Source organism: Miniopterus schreibersii (assembly GCF_964146895.1).
Source record: "Miniopterus schreibersii genome assembly, chromosome: 10".
In the NCBI taxonomy this organism is placed as follows: Eukaryota; Metazoa; Chordata; class Mammalia; order Chiroptera; family Miniopteridae; genus Miniopterus; species Miniopterus schreibersii.
Window position 1 is genome coordinate 31,145,424 of NC_138110.1, and position 23,362 is coordinate 31,168,785.

At 39.4% G+C, this 23,362-nt stretch overlaps 1 protein-coding gene across 19 annotated transcripts in view; it reads right to left on the minus strand.

The window, feature by feature from the left end:
- Window positions 1-23,362, minus strand: part of DTNA (dystrobrevin alpha) — a 321,248-nt gene that overhangs the window by 111,187 nt on the left and 186,699 nt on the right. For all 19 annotated transcript variants that reach the window (XM_081149627.1, XM_081149613.1, XM_081149628.1 and 16 more), the window contains one exon: window positions 6,564-6,631. In XM_081149627.1, coding sequence (XP_081005753.1) covers window positions 6,564-6,630 — 67 coding nt within the window. In that variant the 5' untranslated portion in view covers window position 6,631. The remainder of the gene's footprint in view (window positions 1-6,563; window positions 6,632-23,362) is intronic.

Below are 23,362 nucleotides of genomic sequence, written 5' to 3' on the forward strand. Positions count from 1 at the left end.
TGAAGAAGACATTAGGGACACAGATTATTTGTATACATTTTTCAAGAATAATGATTTAAGCCCCAGGTATAAAAGGACTATGATGCAGCACACAGTTAAATTTCTTAGTTCCAGCAAGATCTTAGCCTCTGAGAACAGAAACCCTGGTTCCTCCGCACCTCCCTCTCATAGAGTCCTAGGGGCAATTTGGCAAAGGTGCTTCTCTCCAGGAGCAGGACAGAGGGAAGTGGAGATGATACTTGGGGACAGGAGTGCACCGACTGCTCACCTATCATGATGTAGACTTAACGGACCCTCTGTTTTATTTAAGAATCTGGAAGAGGTCTGCAGGTCTGTCAGTGTTTCCTATTTGTGTAAGTTCTTCCTGGCTGTGGATGTGAGGCCTCACTATTAAAAGGGATGTGGCGAGCAAAGAAAGTTAGCTTTTCAGATATAGCAGCACACTACCTTGCAGAGATAGTGTAAGTGGCAACCACAAGATTCATAATGGATTCTGGGACAACCCGCACCCCCCCCCCCCAAACGCTAGATAAAACCCTGACCTGAAATACAGTGTGCAGGCTCTTGCTCAAAATAAATTTGTCTGTGCTCCCGTAAACCATAAACTTGATTCAGTTTTACATGTGTGGTCTCTTCTCGAAAGTCTGTAAATTCATAGCCTACCTGCGAGTAGTTGCATGTCTTCTGTGTCCAAGTTACTGCTTAAAACCAAGGACCTGAACAGGGCCACAGAAGAGTCTTCCAGTAAACTACTAGAGGCTGTCCTCCAACTTGACTGGCCCATTACTTATCCTCCAGACACGGTCGCAGCACTACCTGTAAACCTACCCAACTGTAGGGCGATCAGCTCATGTTTCTCTAACATATGCACAACCTAAGAGACTCTGTCAGTATCTTGCTGAGATTAAGGTCTGTTTTTATCCTATGATATTTTACTGAGCTAACAGTCTAGTAGCCTTATTAAAAAGGGAAATTAGCTGACTTAATTCCTCTATATAAAGAGATGGAATTTGAATAAATAAGGCAGTGAAGCCAATAAAGCAATCCTTGTTCTCTGCATGTTGAAATGTCCGGGGTTACCACTATCTTTTGTTCATGATCTGAAAAAAGTTTCAGTTTTATCATGAAACCTACATCACATTCATCCCCTAGGCTCTCAAGAGCCTATATTCTCCCTCTTTAATTAAAAATGAGCACAGCCTTTCCCTACCTTTTATTTTTTGTAATGTCCTCTTCGTTATTTCTCAAAATCATGAATAGTGTTTTTCCCCCATTATTATTATATCACTGGTATATAATTCTTTAAGACATGAAGGCTCAACTCATTTGAATAATATCTGAGCTTTGCTTCATAATAGTACGACGAGGGCTGAGGGTAAATAATTAAGGATAGGTATGAATACTATTTTCTCTACTTTGATAAACATTTGAAACTTTTTGTAATAAAAATTTAAAGCTAATCATTGAAGGCAACTCGATGCTCTTGCACCATCTCCTCAAACTCTCGTGTCCAGGTCATAGTTGGAAGAAAGCGATAAAGATGAAAGCAAAAGTACAGTAAAAACAGCGACTTTCAACCTTTTTCATATCATGGAACACAAACCAATCTAATTACTAAAATTCTGTAGCGCACCAAAACAATAAAGATTTTTTGCTGACCTGACAAAAAAATAGGTATAATGTTGATTCATTTCCATCAGACGGCTATTGTTGTGCTGGCTGTTGTCATTTTTTGTTTGACAATCTAAGGGCAAAGAGGTCAGTGCCCTGACTAAATAGGTTTTGCATGTTTTAAAAATTCTTGCCACATATCAGTGTGCCTGCCGCAGCACACCAGTTGAAAATCGCTGAGAGAGAGTGTGTGTGTGTGTGTGTGTGTGAGGGGGGGGGAGGTGTTTTGAAGAAGTTTGGGGTGAAAGATGATACTCAAATTTCTACCTTAGACAACTCAGTGGGATGGCAGATGGGTGACCCTCACTGAGCTAAGGTACAAACAGGGAGAAATAAGTTTGAAAGTGAGTGAAATGAGTTCAATTTGGGGCTTAACGTGTTGGAGTTGCTTGTGGGATGTCCAAGTGAAGCTGGATACATGGATATGGAAGCCCTGACTATGGGATGCATTCCAGGAATGATTAACAAACATATAAAATGTTGCAATGTGTCTTGACTGGGCCAAGCCTGGAATATTTTTCCAAGAGGAAACTGTGTGCACAAGTAAGGCTATTCCAAATTCTAGGTGACAGAATGAGGCACACAGCTGGGAATAGCAACTTCCTCCTCACTTCCCACCAGTGCCTTGCTGTTCAGTAGTTGATCAAGGACTGCCTGACTTTGAAAATACTGGAAAGCAGAACCCTTGGCGGGGAGATTGGCTTTTTTGTATGAAGGGCACTATTAATACAGTTCATGGGGAGCCCACCTTAAGCTGCTTCATCAGTATAAGCTTTGACTGTGAGGAAGCAAAGCTGGAAGGGACACTGTGTTTATATGCTGACTATTCCGGATAAACTGGTTCATGAGAATATGGGAAGTGATTTTGAAGGAATTTTTGGACCTTTAGAGCCGTAATAATAATAATGGTGAAGCCTTGAGAGAAAATCAAATTGTATATGAAGAGAATTGGTCAAGAACAAAACTTTGGTAAAATCTGACTTCGGGGGGTTTGGAGGGTACTAAGAGACAGAAAAAGAGAAGTAGAGTAGTCAGGAAAAGCAGGGGACCAGACACAGGGTGGTAGTGACATAAGAGAGAATTCTCGGGATAATGACCCATGGTGTTAACATCTTAAAGAGGCTGAAAAGCATGAGAGATGAAGATATAGGTAAAAATAGTCATTGTATCCACTGTGGCCTATGGTAGTGAAACCATTCATGTCATTTTTCTGAATTTTGAAGTCAGTTTTTCTAAAAATTATAGTGTGCATTGCACAATCATATACTGGGTTCAATGTCACCTATTTACCTGCTGCCTGCAGTGAACATTCTGAATAAAGACTGCCTTCAAACAATTCGACAGTTTGTTGAGCGCCTACATTTACCTCCCTTTCATTTCCGGTCCCGCCTTCACTTAGAGGCCACTCTGCTTTCAATCTAAGACCTTTCGCCTCCTGTTGGGCAGCCTTCCAAGTTCTGAAAGAATGTTTTCCAATAGTTTCCTCTCATTAAAACCTACCTATCCTGTGCCCCGGAGGCTTTTAAACCAACCTTGATTCAGCATCTAAGGTGAATGGATTGAAGGCAAGCGTCTAGGGTCTGTCCCTGCGGAGGAGTTCATGATAGTGAGTGACATGGATATATTCACAAGCACGTGTCACGTGAGGCAGAGTAAATGTGCTCTGAGAGCAGGAAAACGGAGGTGAGTTTAATTCCAAGAACAAACTATTTATTCTGCTAAAATCCAGTGTGATAAACTTGTTTGAGCTGATAAACTTGTTCAGTGTCCAGAAAAGCCAAGGTGAGGATGACATTTACATTTAACCAGTCTTTTCAGCTTTAATGTAAGGTACTAGATAAGCTGATCATTAGGCCATTCTATTGAAGGTACTTTTTGGTTTAAGAGCAACTTGCCCAGAATGTCTTTAATCAAAGCAGGTGGTCATGGAGTTGCTATTGTTGCTGTTTTATATATAAGGCTATTGCTTTTTGCTCATTTGTGAATCTATGGTACTCTTATTTTCATTTCTTTACTGTTTCTTTCTACGTTCTGCTTTGTGGTTATGAGCTCAGAGTAGATGTTTATTGCTCATGTGCTATAATCACCTGAATCTGGCAAAATTTCTTATCAATTGTTCTTCTTATTGTTATTTTCTGTTCTTGGCCTTTGTAAAAAAGCCAATTTGCCTTAATGTTCCCCTCAGCTTGACTAAACCTTAGTCAGGCTTCTTCCTGACTCTAGGCCTCTGACCTCCCTTTTTTTAGAGCATTTACTTTAGAAAACTTTCCATTGTAAATTCTTTATCTGTCCCACTGAGATATAAATCTCCCAAGCTTCTGGCCAGTTTTTCAGCCCAGGAATATTCTTCCCAAGGACCATCCCTTTGAAATGTAATCATTGAAGTAGCTCTCCCAATCTCTGTGGGAGGGTAGAAGACTAACTTCCCAATTGTGACGATTAGCAAACACAAGGGACCAACTTCCTCACCAATATCCTTCAGTACTTTTATGCTGTATGAGCTCTTCCTAGCCCTTGAAAACCATCCTGCCTTTCTTTCCAGTGGATTTGAGTTCAGTTTCTCTACCTTGTTGCAATAGTCTTGAATAAATTCTCCCTGGACTTCTTAAATCCTTCACACACATTTTTTCTTTGATATTTGTAATTTCCAAAACATAGAATCTTTTTGGCATTTTCTTTTGCTGTTTTTAAGAAAATTATTTCTAGATAATACTTAGTTGACCAGACTTACAAGTTCCTCCTTTTTTAGCTCTTTTTTTAGACATCAGGATTTGGGGAGGGAGTTACTTTCCAAGTCTCTATGTCAGTCTTCTCTGATAATAGTTTTTCTTTGGTGTCCTGCTGACAGAGCTGAGGTAGCCCATATATTTTTCAACGATTTAACACATTCTCAAAGAGATTACCTTTCTCATTTGTGTGATAGCCTTCCTATCAAAATAAATTCCTTCCCTTGAAATGAGCCAATTGTTTTATCTGGCAGAATCCTACTTAATTATTGTGGACGTGTCCTACTTAGTGTTGATATAAACATGATGCTCACTGATGGATTATTAAGATCAGATGTGTTTACCTGGTTTTGGCCAACATCTGAGTCTATTATTTAGCATACTCAAGGAAGAAAGACACATGTTTGTGTGCTTTTAAAAACTATTCACTAATCAGGAGAACTCATAATATGATTTAATAAAGCACATGACAACCTTGAGAAGTTTCTATAAAAGATAAAGTTACAATTTGGAAAATAAACGCACAATTTCCCTAAGTGCCTTTAACTTGAAAAATTTAGAGCTCTGTCTCTTTCTATAGTTATAAAACTTAATGCTGATTTTTGGGTTGGACAACTTTAATTCAAAAGACATGTGCGACATATGTATTTGTGCGAGGCACTGCACCAGGCATAAGGTACGTAAACACAGATAAGTATTTTAAAAATCATTAAATAATTCCACTTTTATAATTCTTACAGTGTGTTAGCTGATATGGTCTTTAATGTAACAATGATAAATTCAAACATTTCCCCTAAGACTTTACTGCTTTTTATGTTAAATATTATTATTTTTCTTTTTCTGTCAAAACACTGGCACATGATGCACACGGCTCTTGCCTTTTCAGTCTAAGAACCTATGATACGGGAGGATATCTGTGCTGCTTTATATTTTGATTAGATGGGCCAGTAGTAATGAGGTTCCTCGCTCCATTAGATTTATATCAACAAGGGCATAATTCCAGGTGACCAGCCATGCCAGAAAGGAAGATACAGTACCCAACATGGCCTAGGAGATTGGAAGGTCATGGCTGAAACACTCACAGGCACTTTAGACATGTTCCTAAAAGTGGAAAAAGCAAGGAGCGTGATTGAGATTCCCCACATCAATTTTAATTTTCTTTCCTCTTTGTTAGTTCTAATACTGCCTTGGTGCCACCAGATTATTGGGAAATGATAAAGGAAAATATGAATCTTATTATCTGGGACTTTCTTTTATCAGCTCTGACCCTCATTCCTGTCAATCAGTCCCAATCTTCAGTAGAAACTTAATTTTGTCTACTGCCTTCTCAGGGAAAAAGGCTTACGACTCACTTCTGTTCATCCTCGGATTCCTTATTCAGGGAAAAAGAGGAAAAAAGACAGTAAGAGGACTGTACTTTTCTCTCTATAACATTTAATTTGAGACGTGTGTTTTCCTCCCAATGTCAAGTCCTTCTTCCTTATGAATAAGAAACATGGTGTATAAGGGAGACACGACCAACCAATTATTTACGCAGCAACCATGTATTTACATAAACAACGCCGTTTATTTTATGGGTTCTCCACTGCAGTCAGTCTTGGTTTGGTTTCCCTCTATAGCAGGTCACCTTGGAGCTCTTTTTAACTTGTGTTTAACTTTTCATTTTTTAGAAACTGGTTTGTAGGACAGATTCTCCCCCTCTGCATGAAGTCTAAATGACAGCTTATAGTTTGGTCTGGTGATCACGCATCACTCCTCTTTCCCATATAAACATATGCTATCATTTCGTAGGTAAGACGTTCAATGATTCATCTCACAAATGTTATCAGCGCTTTCAATATGCTGGACACTGACAGAGTGTAGAGAGATGATCGCAGACTTTAAAGTTCAGTGGACTGTATTAATGCCAACACTACATAGTGTTTATGAAGTGTTTGTGTATATATACATTTAGGAACATGAAACTTTTCCTTCATATAAAATACACAATGTAGTAACAAATTATGATGCTTCGCTGATTTAACTTTTATTCTATAGGAGGTAAAAATGCCCAAATTTACATTTTATGCAAGAAATTTAGGATTTTAAGTAAAAGTACACAAGTCATAGGGTTGCATGTGTATTCAATGGACACTGTGGGGTCTTCCTTAAAAGTTCCATACTTACTCATCTCTGCAAACAGCTGTCTTCTTTCTGCCATGGTATTTCCTCTCTTCCCACTATCTTCAATCATTCTATGAGACAAAACGGGTGCAATGTGCGTTACCCTCCTGCTAATGAGGCAAACCGTTATTTCTATATAAACACACTTGCTGTAGTTAAGCCATAAACACAGAGACAATATTTTGTCTCTATATTTTGAAACTATATTTCAAAAGTATAGTTTCACTTTTACTAACTTGAATTGCTGCACGTATTTTTTCATATATAATGTTGTTGTAGTTGTTTGAGGGGGGTATACATTTTTTATTTTCAAACACAAAAATAGCTACAGTAGCAGATGATTTTGTGTTATAAACAGACAGTCATCTCCAGTCTGTTATTACACATATAGCCTCTCTTATAAGTTTGGGAATGCCTACCAAGAATATAAAGCAGATATAAAGCCTTCAGTTCAACAAATGATGAGATTGAGAGTCTCATGAACTTAGTGAAGTGAATGGCATAGATGTTTGGACTCCCAGGCCAGTATGCCTCCCACCACATTCTGCTGCAAATTGTCCCTTGGGCACCCAAAACCTCAATTTAGAAGCAGGTGATTTTCTAAATGTTCACTTCTAAGTTGAGTGGAACCTGCAACAGTTTTTCTATACATAAGTTCATGCAAGGTGGTTAAGTTCACATCTCCCCACTTCAATAAACATACTGTCTACAGTGGAACTACCTTAAAAAATAACAACAGTTAAAACAGAGAATGAGAAAAGCTACAAAATTAAAATTTGACTTTAGGAAAAAGAAAATAATGAGAAAGTTAATGGAAATGTTTAGTTTGATAGAGGACTTGGGCTAAATATGAAGGGTTTTATAGGTAGATGGAGATGATTTTTTATTATATCTAATTAAACTTTAAAAACTTAAGTTTCATTTCTTAGATATACATATGTCCATACATTTATTTTCATCCCATTATGTTTTGATTCTTGGGCATGGTGAGTATAAGGCACAGCTGACCTTTTTACCTGTCTTTCAATGGACCCTGCTCTTTCTCAAATATGGGTCCATATTATTATTTTTTTGGTCTGGATTGCCCTCTCCCTATGCTTACCTAAGGCTCAGGTTAAATAATAATCAGAAAAAAAGCAGAGTTATTAATGAAGCTTTGTTAACAATTCACCACCGAACACAATCAAATTCTTTCTTTTCATAAGATTTTAATTATGCAGGTATGTTCGTATTTAGAGATCTGGAGGAAAACACACCTTTCCTGATTCACATAATCCCATCTCCTCTATTCCATAGGAAAGGGGTAAATGAGAATCTGACATTCTCAAAATAGTCTGAATATAGCGCACAATTATTATTTCAAGAGGAGCAGAAGTAGAGTCAAAAAAGGGGTAGGGGATAGAACCAATGATATATTCCTGCATCTGTCTATATGCTGGAACAAGATGAAAAAAGCATTAGAAATAAATCACAAAGGATGGCAGGCTGGAGAGCTCCAACTGACAATGTCAGGGGCGGAAAGTCTGGCTCTGGAGCCCCCGCGCTTGCTGCCTGGACTCCGCGTTTGGGCCTGTTGGTAACATCTCTTTTGCTAGTTAACTTTTTGAGTGTCTCTCTTTAAGGTTTGGAGGGCAGCAGTCTCAAAAATTTTAAATTCTTCACAGTGCCTGGCAAAACCCAATCAACACATGCTATGTATATTTATTAAAAGAATAAATAAAACAGAAAAAACTAGGAAAGAAGAAAATTGGTGCAACAACAAAAAGAAAAGAAAAAGAGGAAAGAAAAATAAGAGCTAAGTTTACTTTCCATGAAATGGACTTTCATTATATTCCTGAAAACTGACTCATAGAAGAGTGAAATTCAATTTGCACTAGTTTCAGGCATTAATTATTTGAAGTGAGAAAAGCTCATTTATATCTTTTATACTCTAGGACCATACATTTTAAAGCAAAATCTTGTCTTATGAAACAGAAGTTGAAATCAAAGCAAACTACACTGATGTCACCTTTTAGTCTATTCATCATGTATTTTGGCTCATTAACTCATAAAAGAACCATCATTACTTATGCAATAGGTGTTAATTCTCGCTTCTAAGTAAAACGTGTACCTTGTGAGGAAAAGAGGGAGAAACTCAGTGGTGTGAATAATAGAAAACATGGAATTATAATTATAAATATAAAAGGAAAAATTATACACTTCTCATTTCATCCCAGAGTTTCTTGGGAAGCAGCACGGTCAGGTAAAACTGAGAATACTCATGTCTCACCCCTTGATTACAGTCATAACGTGAAAGGGGGGCGTGCTGGTTTACAGCTTACACCGCAGTAGCGGGGCGCTCGCACAACGTAAGCTCCTGAATCCCAACAGGCGGGAGCACCACTGTGGGCGCCTTGGTTTCCAGTTTAACTCTGATCAGCAGGACTCGAGACACATAATGCCTGACCACATTCTCATGGCTTTAGAAAAGAGAAGAGCAACACTTTCAGGAGGAGCAGGAGGGAGGGATTTTATAGAACTTTGCTTCTGAAGTTGTCAAACTCTGCTTTTTATGAATTTCAGTATAACTAGAGCTGCCCAAAGTCATATGGAGGAGATGAAGGGGAAAATAACCCATCTGTGATAATGTGGTCACAAGATACGAGGCTCACAAACAGGCCTAATTTGGTCAGTTTCTGTTGCTCCTTCAACTAGACAAGAAGCTTACAATCTTAGAATTTACCCAAAGTTTACATAAATGTCAAAAAAGCAAAAAAGAACGAACAGTGATGAGCCCCATCAGATATTTTCTTTATTAGAGCTCAGTCCCACGAATTATATAGGGTTTGTGCTGCGGTGTACATTGTTTTCATTTAGAGAATCTATCCATTCATTTTCTGAGGACATGCTTACAATGCTGTTATAATTTGTCAGGCACTCTGCTAATTTCTCTGAAAGGGGCATCAAAGAAAAGGTGACTTTGGAACAGTTTTAAAGCTGGAATAGAAATTTTTCAGATAGAAACGATTAAAGGAAGGGCAATTATAGTTAGAAGGAATCATGAAAAGGCATGGAACTTTAAAAAGCGTAGAAGGTACAGCTGGGATTGGGATATTCAGCCTTGCTGAGCACAAGTGTGCGTGGAGATGCTGGGGGGTGAGCAGGCATCAGATCCAGAGAAACTCACTTGTCATATCTAGACAGCACAGGGCTTTCCTCTAGCGGACCGGTGCTATCCAAGGCTTAAGTAGGGAATTGATGTGTACAGATTTAGATTTTGTCAAGATTACTCCTGCTTGGTGAGTGAAGGAGAGACTGGGTGCGAGCACAGGATTAAGGGGAACAGTCCAGTTAGAGGGATACTTCTGTGATTCAGGAGCGACAATACTCTGTTTTATGCCGAAGGATTGATTTGAGAGAGATTTAGGACACATTCAATAGGACCTGATGATGGACAAGTCACATGGAGAAGAGCAGAGAGGACCTGAGCTGCTTTCCCACATAATAGGAGACAATCTGTGGTCCTCTTGGTAGTAATGAGTAAGTAGGAGGTGAGTTCACTAAGCTGCCTTGTTCCAGCCAACTCATTAAACAGGCTGCAAACTGGACAGGGGAGTTCCAACTCTTTGCCCTTACATATGGGGGAGGAATGAAATAACAGAGTAGAACAGTGCGGGAAGCAGCAAGATATAAAGAGTAAATCTAAATGTAGGGCATGATTTTAGAATAAATGTGAATTGTATTTTGGAACAGTAAGAATAAATTCACATTGAAATATCACGTCCTCAAGCTACTTCCTTCACATCTTTAATCCACCATCATCCACAATATACATTTCTATTACACATGACACAGAAGGCATTTTAAAGGTAGAAGCTTAACCTAATGGTGTCTTATATTTGATACGTTTCCCAGGATTATAAAATGCTTTCCCTATAACCTTGTGAGGAGGTAGGGAAGATATTTTCCCCAAGTTATAGCTGAAGAACTTGAGACTCTGACAGGTAAAATGACTGCCCCAAAACATACAGTATTTTCTGGCAGGGCAGGAAATGGAATCCATCCTTAGGCCAGTATGGATTCTAATCACCAATCATTTTATTCCAGACACCACTGCTCAATACAAATTAAGATTTTCTGAAGCTGGTAAACTATAAAGAAGTTGATAGAAGTTGGTGACTAACAGGCCAAATGGGGAATGGAGAGGAAGGGCCCACAGTTCTCTCAAATTTCACTGAGTAATTCTTCTGTGTTACTTAGTGGAATTCTCCTATTTTAAAACATTGTTATACTAGAAATAATCATGGTGATTAAAATAATTCCCAGCACCCAGACTTATGTAAACCCAGACACATATAAACACACCAATTCACACACTGATTCATACTCTCAGTTTCAATCCACAAAAGCCAACAGTGTTTTTAGAAATGTCTGGCTCTGCTTTGCTTCTGCTGCACTTTAGCAAACAATTTAGGACTTGCAGACTTTAGTATGATGAGACTTTGTTTAGTATGATGAGACTGTTCCCATGCTTTATTTTCCTCCGTTTTGCTCCAGGTGGGTGACAAGAAGGTGCTGGGTTCAGCAATCGCCAATGCCGCACACTCCCCGGAGTTAATAATGCAATGAAGACCGTTTCAAACTCCTTTCCTCCTTTAATTGATTCATTGGTGGCATATAAATGCCTGTTTCCATCTCTGTTAATGAAAGAGGCCTCTGATATGACTTTCTCAGAATTATATTCGAGACCTAATCTTTGGCAATATAATAAAAAAGTATTCAGAGCTCTTTCCCGAGGCAAAGTATAATTGCATTTGCTTTTACTTCCTAGTTCTTTATTGAGATGAGCCCCTGAAAGTACAAAAATGCCACTTCTAAAATAAATGTCTATAATGGGTTTCTGACTTTGCCTTTTACTCTGAACACCATCTTCTGCTCTTGGAACTTGGGTCTTGTTTTGTGGGGGCAGGGGGCACGAGCACCCTATTTTAGTGTAAGGACCAGCTGGATGTGTTAGGGATTTGGTCTTTCCTGGAAAGTGTCTGTCATAGTAGCTGTCAGCTGTGGCTGCCCATCGCACCAGCCTGGAGAAAGTATCAAAAATGCAAATACGTGGATACACTGAGTCTGGGGTTGGAGGAGAGCATTTGTGCTTTTTAAAAGCACCATAGGTGTTTCTGATACACGGCCAGATTTGAGCTAGAAATATGATCCTTGTTGAGTTTGACCATGAACTTAACTGCAGAATATTAAGCTGGAATTCTTATGTTGCTTTGTGATATGTTTCTTTAGCTTGTAAGACACACTATTAATTCTCTGGGGAATGTAAATATACAGAAACATATACATACATTAATATGAATACCTAGTGAGGCAAATTTTTAAAAAATAGAAAATGCCATTGAAAATGAGAAAACCATTTTTATTCTGGAAAGAACTACTCTGAGTGGTACTTTCAAGTCAGGAAGGAACCTGCTGTTCTTAGGTAAGTGTACACAGCGTTTAAGGACATTTGGTTTTGTTTGGTTTCATTTGGCTTGGTATGAGGCTAGAACTCCTGCTCAAGAGCAGCTGGTATCACTCTCACCTCCCCCTTACTATTGGTAAGGGATTAAAGATTGCAGAGGGAGGCTGGGAGCATCCTGGCATGGGTAAAAAAGAACATTTTGGAAGGAAGATGATAGAAATTTGAATTCTGTCATGTGAGTTCAAAATTATAAGAATGTCTCTGAAGGACTGGGGAACCCTGCCTAAGAGCCTGATCAAAAGGCTCTCAAGGGTCCCTAGGGAAGACTGCGACTAGGAGGGGGCGGTCTGAGCTGCTGCCTCCAGCACTGAATTGGGACATAAGATTTTCTTAGGGAATCATGTTTTATCCAATGTGATGTGCCTGTGGTACAATGTTTTGTGTGTGTGTGTGTGTGTGTGTGTGTGTGTGTGTGTGTGTGCGCGCGCGCGCGCGCACATGCATCTGTATTTCTCAAGAGCAGTAACGTTACGGGTATAGGCCCACCTGGTCATGGCAGAGCTATGCCGACCTTATCGATGGATGAGAGTCTTCCCTGCCCTCCTGCTGGGATTGCCCAGTTCTTAACCACATATCTAATAAATGAAAACAAATAAATAATCCCTCCCCTCTGTAATTAGAAGACTGTTTTTCAATAATCTTGCAATAAGACAACTCCAAATTTTGTAATTGAATTTTTGAGCCTCACTTATCTCATTACAGTGAGATTATACTATATATACATAAACATTTATAAAACTAAAATATCTTAGAAAACTTTAAAGACCATAATTCTATTTTTCCCCCCAAGTGACTGAGTTAAATTTTGCTTCTCAGTGAAAGACTGTGATGACAGAATGTATTAGCTGATTAAGAAGAGCCAGGCTGTCTAGTCTGTAATTTCTTTTAAGGTTTAGAACCTTTTAATGATTTGATTAAAGGTATAGACCTTCACCTACCAAAATGTTCACATCTATGGATACACAAGTAAAGGAATTATAGTTCTTTGCATGGGCTGGTTTAGGGGAAGAAGGCCAGGTTTAGTGAGAATCAAAGGTAGCTTTATTTTATAGATAGCACTAACTCTTAGTGAAAGGGAGCAGCCAGTTCCAATGGATGCATCTACAGAGCAACTGCCCAGGGGAGAGGTTAAGATGGCTGGTGGTGGCCTCATAAAGCCAGGAAAACAGGAGAGATGTGGAGGCGGAACAATGGTAATGGGAGAAGGCAGTGATGGGTTCCTCACATGGTAGAAACCAGAGTGCCTGGATATATAAACTCAATATTCATGTGTCAGGCAGCAACTCTCTGGGAAATCCAAAGTGCTTTAAAACATTACTGGCCTGACTCCTGGCACTTGAAGGATTCTTCATGGGCCAACTGTTATCTCAGCTTCTGGGAGTGGGATCTCTGTGAGGAGAACTGGGAAAAGGAGAGTGAAGATAAAAGTATAGGGCAGAGCACTGAGGATCAGGATGTAGCCAGGGAGGCTTGCATGATTTAGTATTTCCACATTTTTTATTTTTTAGGGCCAGGGAGTGTTGAGTTTGGAGAGGTGGAAAAAGGAAAGGGAGGCAAGTATATTGTTTTCTGCAATAGGACAAGAAAATCTGACTTTTTCTTGGAGAAGAAATAATAATAAAGATAAGAACAGTTATCACAATTTAAAACAATTACCATTAAAAAAGCTTACTATGTTCCAAGTACTATGCAGAAATTTTTTCATTATGTTCTTATAAAAATACCATAATGCTGGTATTATTATTCCCATTTTACCGATGTGGAAACCAAGCTTCAGAGAGATTAAGTAATGCTGAAGGGCCTCTTAAGAAAGACCAGAATGGCATTGTATGCAGTAAGACTCATTGGAACCGCTCTTTTTTCCCTAAGGATAGTGATGGTGGGACAATTGCCAACACATATACACATGAATTGGGCTAAAACATAATTTAAGACAAGCATTAGAAGATGCCAGTCTTCCCTTCTGGTCCTCCACTTTCTTTCCCAAACTCAGCTCCTTTATTCATTGTCTTCATTTCTAAGTATATTAGGGAATTTGACTCAAAGTGTCAAAACAGATAGTTCTTAGCTTGAGAAATAAAAACCAGGCAAGTATAGTGGGGAGAGGAAAAACAGTTTTATGATGAACAAGTTCTGAGGATCTAATTAATTGTTAGAGTGGTGACTGTAGTAAATAATACTGTATTTTAAACTGGAGTTTTGCTAAGAGAATAAATCTTAAGTGTTTTCACCAAAAATAAAAAAAAATTTAAAATTAAAAAATTAGACCCTGGTTGGGTAGCTCAGTTGGTGAGAGCATCGCTCTGATACACCAAGGTTGTGGGTTCAGTCCTTGATCAGGGCACATACAAGAAGCAACCGATGAATCCATAAATAAATGGAACAACAAATTGATGTTTCTTTCTCTCTCTCTCTCAAATCAATTTTAAAAAATTAAAAAATTTAAAAAAGGTAACTATGTGAGGTGATGGATGTGTCAATTACCTTGATTGTGGGAATCATTCCACAGTGTATTGGTCTATCAAAACATTATGTTGTACACTTTAAGTATATTACAATTTTATTTGTCAATTATATCTCAATAAAGCTAGAAAAAATTAATTTTATGCTCTTAAAAATGCAAATTTCCCAGAGAGAATCAGAAACTTCACCTTAGTGTAATAAATTTAGTTATCTTCTTTTTAATGCCTGATTGACATAAACACAGTGAGGACATGGCAATTTTGATTGACTGGGAAAAGGAAATAATCATGGCTCTTGAGTGTTTCCTGGGGAGGTCATGTTTAGTATGTCCAGAGGCCACATGAGGAAACTGTTCTTTGAGATAAGGGAGATGGGAAGGCAAACGGTGGAAGGGGGCTAAGGCAGGTAAGTAGAAAGACATCAATATGACTGTTATTATGGATTCAGAACCAATAACATAGTGTAAGATGAACACAGGGTCCAAATGCAGTCCATGAAGAGTATAAAAAGATCATAGGGAATGTTTACTAAATTAAAAAAAAATCCCTTTCTTCCCTTACTAATTCTTCTGGATGTCTCTAAAAATTTATTTGCATCAGAACAAATACTTTTAAAGGGTAAATTTCAAGAATTCTAGATTGCTGAAGGAGCTATTTTGTTCCCATCTAAAATGAGGACTTAAGGAAATCTAAATTTAACCACTTTCAATCTAATGTGTCAGTAAAAAGTGGAATAGAGATCAACCCATAGTTGAATATTAATTAATATCATGCTATTTTTTCCCCCTTTCCCACTCATACTCTCTCTGTGGAGAATATCTCGGGCTAATACAATACAAAACAACTTAGAAAACAGCAATGGCATTGTAGGGATTCTGATGAATGCTACCCAATGCAAGGACAGCCAAGTGTACGGAGTTAATGAATGCACATGCCAAAATTAAATAGGCCACCTGGAAAAGAAACAGGCAGAGTGTATGAGCAGCCAAAGTTATGGCTGCAAGATCCCCAGCAGTAAACAATAGCATTTTGCACACCACAGTCCTTTCCCTGAGACAAGGGGTGAGTGGCACAACAGGAGTACAGAGTGGAAACAGAAGAAACAGAGGCAGCCCTTATTTCTTGCTTCTGGATCTGTTTTCTATGAATTATAAGGCTCTTAATTATGTCCCTTTGACTGAAGAGAATTTTGTCAGAAATTAAGGAAAGACCAGAAGAAGTCTCTGTTTCTTGAGAGAGCCATGGCTCTCAGTTGGTGGCTGCCAAGAATTTGAGTGGGGAAGAAGAGCTGGTGGGAATGCGCCTTCTTTTTCAGCCTTGACTCGTTCAGGCCCTCTGAATCACCCTGATGAAGCAGAGGCATGAATGCCTGGGTAATGTAGCAGGAAGGGACTAGGGGATTCATTCACTGATAATAGCAATAATAATAATTAACATTAACCAAGTGCTTACCATGTGTGGCTAGGCATTTTACATAAAATATCCTATTTATTTCTTATCCTAACTCTGAGATAGGTCATATTATACTATTCTGTTTTACAGATGAGGAAACCAAGGCTGATGAGGTAGAGAGAATAATACCCCCCCCCCCAGATGCCCACATCCTAATCCTTAGAATTTGTGAATCTGGTACCTTACGTGGCAAAGGGGACTTTACCGATGTGATTAAGTTAAGAGTCCTGAGATGGGGAGATAACCCTGGATTATCTGGGTGGGACCACTGTAATTATAAGAGTCCTTATAAGGAAAAGAGAGAGACTTTGAAGATGGAGGCAAGGCCCACAAAACAAGAAATGCAGGTTTCCTCTAGAAGCTGGAAAAAAGGCAAGGAAATGGATTCTCCTCTAGACCTTGCAGAAGGAAAGCAACCCTGTCGACACCCTGATTTTAGCATAGTCAGACCCATTTTGGACTTCTAGGCGTCCAAAACTGTAAGATAAACAATATTTGTGTTGTTTTAAGGCACTTAATTTGTTGTTGCAGCAACAGGAAACTAATACAGCTGAGAAAAGGTAAGAAACTCATAAGATCACATTGCTGGTAGCCATAAAACGAGGATTTGCAGCTCAGAAGTCTGTCTGGAGGCTATATATGTAGACATCACACTGCACTGCCAACCTATTCCTCTTCAACTCTTTTAGCTCCTAAATATAATTTATTTGTTTATTAAGACCTACTATGTTGATCTCAATTTTTGTGATCTCATTTAATCTTCAGATCTGGTGCTGCTAGTATCCCCATTTTACAGATGAGGAAAGTGAGACTTAGAGATTTTAAAGAGTTGAAATTTAAACCTAGATCAGTCTGACAGACTTTCACGCCAAGCTTTTAGCCTCTTCAACCTATTGCCATATACATTTGACCAACATTTATGGTGCATCTGCTAAATGGCATGATAAAACAAACTCAAATTTGAGTATTTACACCCTTAGTAATTCTTGAACACATCTGGATGGCTCATAGAGGAGTCACTCTATCAACTACACTCCAGAAGGTTCGTGCTGGAATTCTTGGACAAAAAGTTACCATTGACACAAACCCTTTCTATCTCAAGGCTTCCTGATTAGAATTAACCAAGCTACACTCTGATCCCATCTACATCAATACATTTAATTAGCTCTCATTGCTTAATTAGTATGGTCAAATTTAATAGAGGTAAATATGGTAAAGAATATTTTCGAGCTTTTGGTCAAGATTGTGGTACAGGTAAACACAGTACTCAGAACCTTCCACAACCACATCAAAATTACAAAATTAAACTACAGAACAACCACCATTCAGAACCACCTGAAATCAGGTTGAACAGAAGTCCTACAACTAAGGATATAAAGAAGAAGCCATGTCAAGACTGGTAGGAGGGGCGGACACCCAAACAGCCTGGTCCCACACCCACATGTGGTACTTAAATATCAAGAGGGATATGGAAGCTTCAGAGGTTCCCCCTAAGAACCCAAGGGTCCCAGCCTCACACTAGAACCCTCAGCCCAGGGTTCCAGTGCCAGGAAGAGAAGTCCTTATAACTTCTGGCTATAAAAACCAGTGGAGATTGTGGCTGAGTGAGACAGAGGCTGTTGAAGCCCCAGCTGTTCCACTTAAAGGGCACACACATGGACTTACTGGACTCACTGGCTCTGAGCTCCAGTGCTGGGACAGCAACTTGGAAGGTGGCAGGGACATATGAGGAACTGAACTGTCTGGCTTTAGGATGAAGGCTGGAAGGGCAACTTTCTCCCAGACAGAACTGCTGGCAGAGGCCATTGTTCCTTTGCTGAGCCTTCCCCCATAGAGCTGGCAGGAAGGCACAACATCTGCGTCTCCATCAACCTGCTAACACTGTTGGCCTGCCCTGGTGACTCCCTGAGGCTCTGACCCATCCAACTTGTTGGCCACTCAAGCCCTTTTCAGTGGCTTTTCTATACAGAATGGCATGTCTTGGCTCATGCTGCTGACTTTCCTAAAACCTCACAAACAAGCAGCATCTGGTCTCAGTGTACTGTGTACCTCTTGCTAAATGGCCCCAGACCCTGTACTAGTGGCAGCTGGCCTTGGTTTGCAGCTGGGACTCTCCCAGGCACCTCCAAGCCCAGCACAAGTGGCAGCCATCTTCAGATCACTTTGAGCTCATGCCAGGTGACCCAAGGAGAGCACAGGTGGGGGATGATTTGGCCTACACCTCCTGAGAGACCCCAGAGCCAACACATCCAGTGGACAGCTTCAGATCACATGGAAGCACCACACAAACACTTCCACACTCAAGGGGTGGACTTGGAGGGTATCTGAGCCCCACTGAAATGAGTTCTGCTTCGTGGGGTTAGCCTTTGCAAAACAGATTCTCCATGGTGGCCATGGCCAGTTCTTGCAGCTGAGTGGCCTGGGGATAAATCCCTCCCATCAACATGCCAACAGCAATAAAGGTTCAACTACAACAGGAGGGTGCACAGAGCTCACAGTGGGGGGGCATATCTGGAGTGCCCAGCTTGGGTGACTGGGGAGACTGTGTCACTGGATCCTACAGGGCACCTACTACATAAGGCCACTCTACCAAGACCTGGGGACATAGCGCCTCTACCTAATACATAGAAACAAATACAGGGAGGCAGCCAAAATGAGGAGACAAAGAAACATATACCAAATGAAAGAACAGAACAAAACTCCAGAAAAGAACTGAATAAAATAGAGACAAACAGTCTACCAGATATAGAGTTCAAAACACTGGTTATAAGGAGACTCAAAGAATTTAGAGGAAGGGTAGAAGAACTTAGTGAGAACTTCAACAAAGAGATAGGAAACATAAAAATGGAGTTAGAAAACAAAAAAGCAGCAGTCAGATGACTACAATAACTGAAATGAAGAACACATTACAGGGAATCAACAGTAGAGTAGATGAAGCAGAGGATTGAATCGACCGTTTGGAAGGTAAGGAGCAGAAACATCCAATCAGAACAACAAAAAGAAAAAAGAATCCAAAAAAATGAGGAGAGTGTAAGGAGACTCTGGGACAACTTCAAGAGTACCAACATTCACATCATGGGTGAAAGAAGGAGAAGAGAGAGAACAAGAAATTGAAAACATATTTGAAAAAAATAATGATGGAAAACTTTCTTAATCTGGTGAAGGAAATAGACATACAAGTCCAGGAAGTGCAGAGAGTCCCAAACAAGATGAACTCAAAGAGGCCCACAGCAAGACACATCATAATTAAAATGCCAAAGGTTAAAGACAAAGAGAGGACCTTAAAAGCAGGAAGAGAAAAGCAGTTAATTACTTACAAGGGAGCTCCCATAAGACTGTCAGCTGATTTATCAACAGTAACTTTGCAGGCCAGAAGGGCCTGGCATGAAATATTCAAAGTGATGAAAAGCAAGGACTTACAACACAGATTACTCTACCCAGCAAAGCTATAATTTAGATTCCCAGATAAGAAAATCTAAAGGACTTAATCATCACCAAACCACTATTATAAGAAATGTTAAAAAAGATAAAAAATATGAATAATAAAATGCCAATAAATACATATCAACAGTTACTTTAAATGCAAATGGATTAAATGCTCCAATCAAAAGGTATATGATGACTGAATAGATAACAAAACAATACCCTTATATATGCTGTCTATAAGAGACTCAACTTCAGATAGAAGGACACAAAGAGACTGAAAGGGACAGGTAAAAATATTTCATGAAAATGGGAATAAACAAAAAGTTGGGGTAGCAATACTTATACCAAACAAAATAGACTTTAAAACAAAGACTGTAACAAGAGACAAAAAAAGGACCCCACAACTCTACTTCTGGGTATTTATTTGAAGAAACCCAAAACACTAAATTGGAAGGACATATGTTTATCATAGCATTATTACAATAGCCACATATGGAAGCAACCTAAGTATCTGTCAATAGATGAATGAATAAAGAAGTGGTACATATATAAAATGGAATACGATTCAGCCATAAAAAATGAAATAGTGCCATCTGCAACAACATGGATGGACCTAGAGGGTACTGTGATGAGTGAGATAATTCAGACGGAGAAAGACAAATGTGGAATCTAAAACCAAAATAAACAACAAGTGGTACAGAAACAGACTCAAGATATAGGAACATTTTGACAGTTGCTAGATGAAAAGGGGGTGATGGGGTTGGGTGAAAAAGTTGAAAGGATTTAGAAGTACAAACTGGTAGTTACATAATAGTCATGGGGATGTAAAGTACAGCATAGGGGACATAGCCAATAATATTGTAAAAACTATGTACGGTGTCAGATGGGTGGATTTATCAGGTGATCACTTTGTAAGTTATATAAATTCTAGTCACAGGGTTGTATACCTGAAACTAATATAATGTATGTCAACCGTAATTTTAAAATAAAAATATTTAAAGAAAAGAATATTTTCAGTTTATTAAAATATGCAATCACACACCTATCACAATAGAAGAATCATTGGAACTCCAATCTATTACATATCAAAAATCATCTGGATGAGATATTACCTTGCTTATGATGGATCTACTATTCTGAAACAAGAGTAGATAGCTAACCAACGGATATGGAAATGACGTGCCTGCTACTGGAAACTTTATGACCCCCAAAGCCAGTACTACAATGAATTACATTAACCCAATAAAAGATCACATGCTTTTATTATGTTATGTTATTCTTACAATAATATAAAGGACAAAGTGATATACAACACAATTATGTAGAAAACGAACCTGCTCAGAGAACCAGAATACAAAGCTAATTTTTGCACCATAATCCCCCAAGTTAGTACTTGTAAATGGAACAAATAACACACACACACACACACACACACACACACACACACACACACACACACACACTGTGTTTCTCTGACTCATGAGGCCCATACTACCCCAACTTCACAGACACACCACTAGAAATAGTCACAGTTAGCCCAGCTGGGCGTGGCTCAGCAGTTGAGCATTGACCTAGGGTCCAGGAGATCATGGTTCGATTCCCAGTCAGGGCACATGCCCAGGTTGCGGGCTCGATCCCCAGTTGTGGGGTTGCAGAAGGCAGCCGATCAATGACGACTCTCTCATCACTGATGTTTCTATCTTTCTCCCTCTCTCTTCCTCTCTCTGAAATCAATAAAGGTATATTTAAAACAAAAGAAAAAAAGAAATAGTCACAGTTATGCAAAGTAAGAACTGCAGCACTTGAACAAAACATTTTTAGTCAAACAGTGTTCACAGCACAGTGAACATACTTTTGAGATTGTAAAAGTCACTCTTGTAATGCCTCCTGTGTGCCCACTCTGTGAATCTGAGAATACTGAAAGCCAGTGTTCCACATTCATGCTTCAGTGTCTGCATTTACGGAGACAAGTGTCCCTGGGACTCATGAGAACACAGCAAAGGGTAATAGCAGCAGGCTCAGTGTCCTAGTCTGAACAGTCAGTTCCCTTTTAACAAAGGCTTTTGCTGAGGGGTACTCAAGCCATTTCCTGATGGTGCTGGGCACACAGACACACCCATCATTTCACTGTCGTATTCAGTGCACCAGAGCAATGATGCATTTAATAGCATCTTAGTGACTTCAAAGACTTAATGAGCCTAAACTACTACCTGGAAATGATTAGGCACTGAGAGAAATAACTGCCCAAAAACTATTTTGTTGTTTTTTAAAAGCTCCACAAAGCTGTTGAAAGGGATTCTGGGACCTAGGAAGTTTACAGTATGTGACTAACAGTTACCCTTTGAGCTCATATAGAATAGAAATCCGTCTCGCAGACAGTCCCTTTCAGCTACGAGCTGTTACATTATTAGGCTGGACACATGAATCAGCCCTGTCTCTTTACGGTTACATAAAGTCAGGCCACTTCAAATAAAAACCAGAGCCTGCATAACATTTCAGGGGCAGACAATGATGGTGCGTAAATAAAGGAGGCAGACCAAGAGGTTCCTCATCATTACTTTCCCATTTGAGATGTATGTTTGTGCTACTGTTTCCCAACTTTGTGGTGTCAGCAATGAGGCTCAGAAGTCAAGTGACAGGTCCAAGGCTGCACAGTGAAGCAGCAAAACCAAGACCAGAATATAAATTTCCTCCGTCACGGCTAAGGGAGGCTTTTCAGTCTATCCTACTGCCTTTACGAATCCTTGCCACTTTTTGTCTTTTTGATTTACAGATCTATTTCTTTGAGCCAGTCCCTCTAGTGTAAAAACTCTCTAAAGAACTCCTTTCGAGAAATGGATATGGGATGTTAGGGATGGGAGAGGGGATGAAGAATGAGCACCTTGGAGTTTGCAAGTGATTGTCACAATCAAGAGGGTCCATGGAAGTCCTTTCAAGCAAGCAAGTCATTGCCTGGTGATGCCATGCACCTGGAAGTGTTTCCAGTGTGAGTTATTGTTCTCCAAGGTCCATTAATTATCTGCAGAGCAGCCAAGCTAATGAGACCTTGAAATGACAGAGTTCTTTGAAGTCCGGTGTGCCTTTGTTCATCCAAACTTTAGGATTATGACAGTGTTTTATGGAGGTGTGTAGGGGAAAGACTATTTTTGGTACTGAAGAACAGAAAGAGAACTGGACCTCTCACCTCCAAACAAAAAGAAAAAATAACGATACATTTTTAGTTTTAAAATATGTCACTTATACATCACAAATGTGTTTATTTTTAATATAGAGCCTGGTTATATCCTAATTACACGGGATCAAAATCAGGTTCCTTCTGGTTTAAAAAGTTCAAACTTATGACATAGATTTTTTCTCTGCAAAACTGGCCAAGAGTTATTTGTAACATTGATCTCAAAAACTTTCTCTAGCATAGCTTTCTGTTCTAAACATCCATTAATGGCTCTGGGCGCTCAGAACCAAGACCTCCCAGGACTGTTAACTCTCACAAAACTCTGGATATAAGGGGAGAGAAAGGGGCATTACTATGAGATCAGAGTTTCTTGCTGTCAAATATTCTGCCCTTTCAGACATAGTAGACTCCTAACCATAGAGGGAAGGGATGTGTCAGATCAGAACAGCAGACAGGACAGAAAAAAGAGGCCAAGTTACAGTAAGAGACCAGGAGAGGAGCTTTCGGAGGGTGATGGCTCAACTCAAAAGCATGTCCAGGCTTAGCTAGGTTGACAGGTAATCTGGGCTTTCAGTAAATTGTGTGTTTTGAATGGCAAACAACCAATATGAACACCTTTGTTTCGAAAGAAATCAACACACCGCATTGTTTAATTTCTGAGGTCCCAGTATATCTTCCTCACTAGCTGAGCCTGTACTTCGTGCCTTTCTTAGTATAGATGGTGTGCTTCCATGACCGCAGCTTGTAATTACAACACTGCCGATGGAAATCATGCTCTTTCACA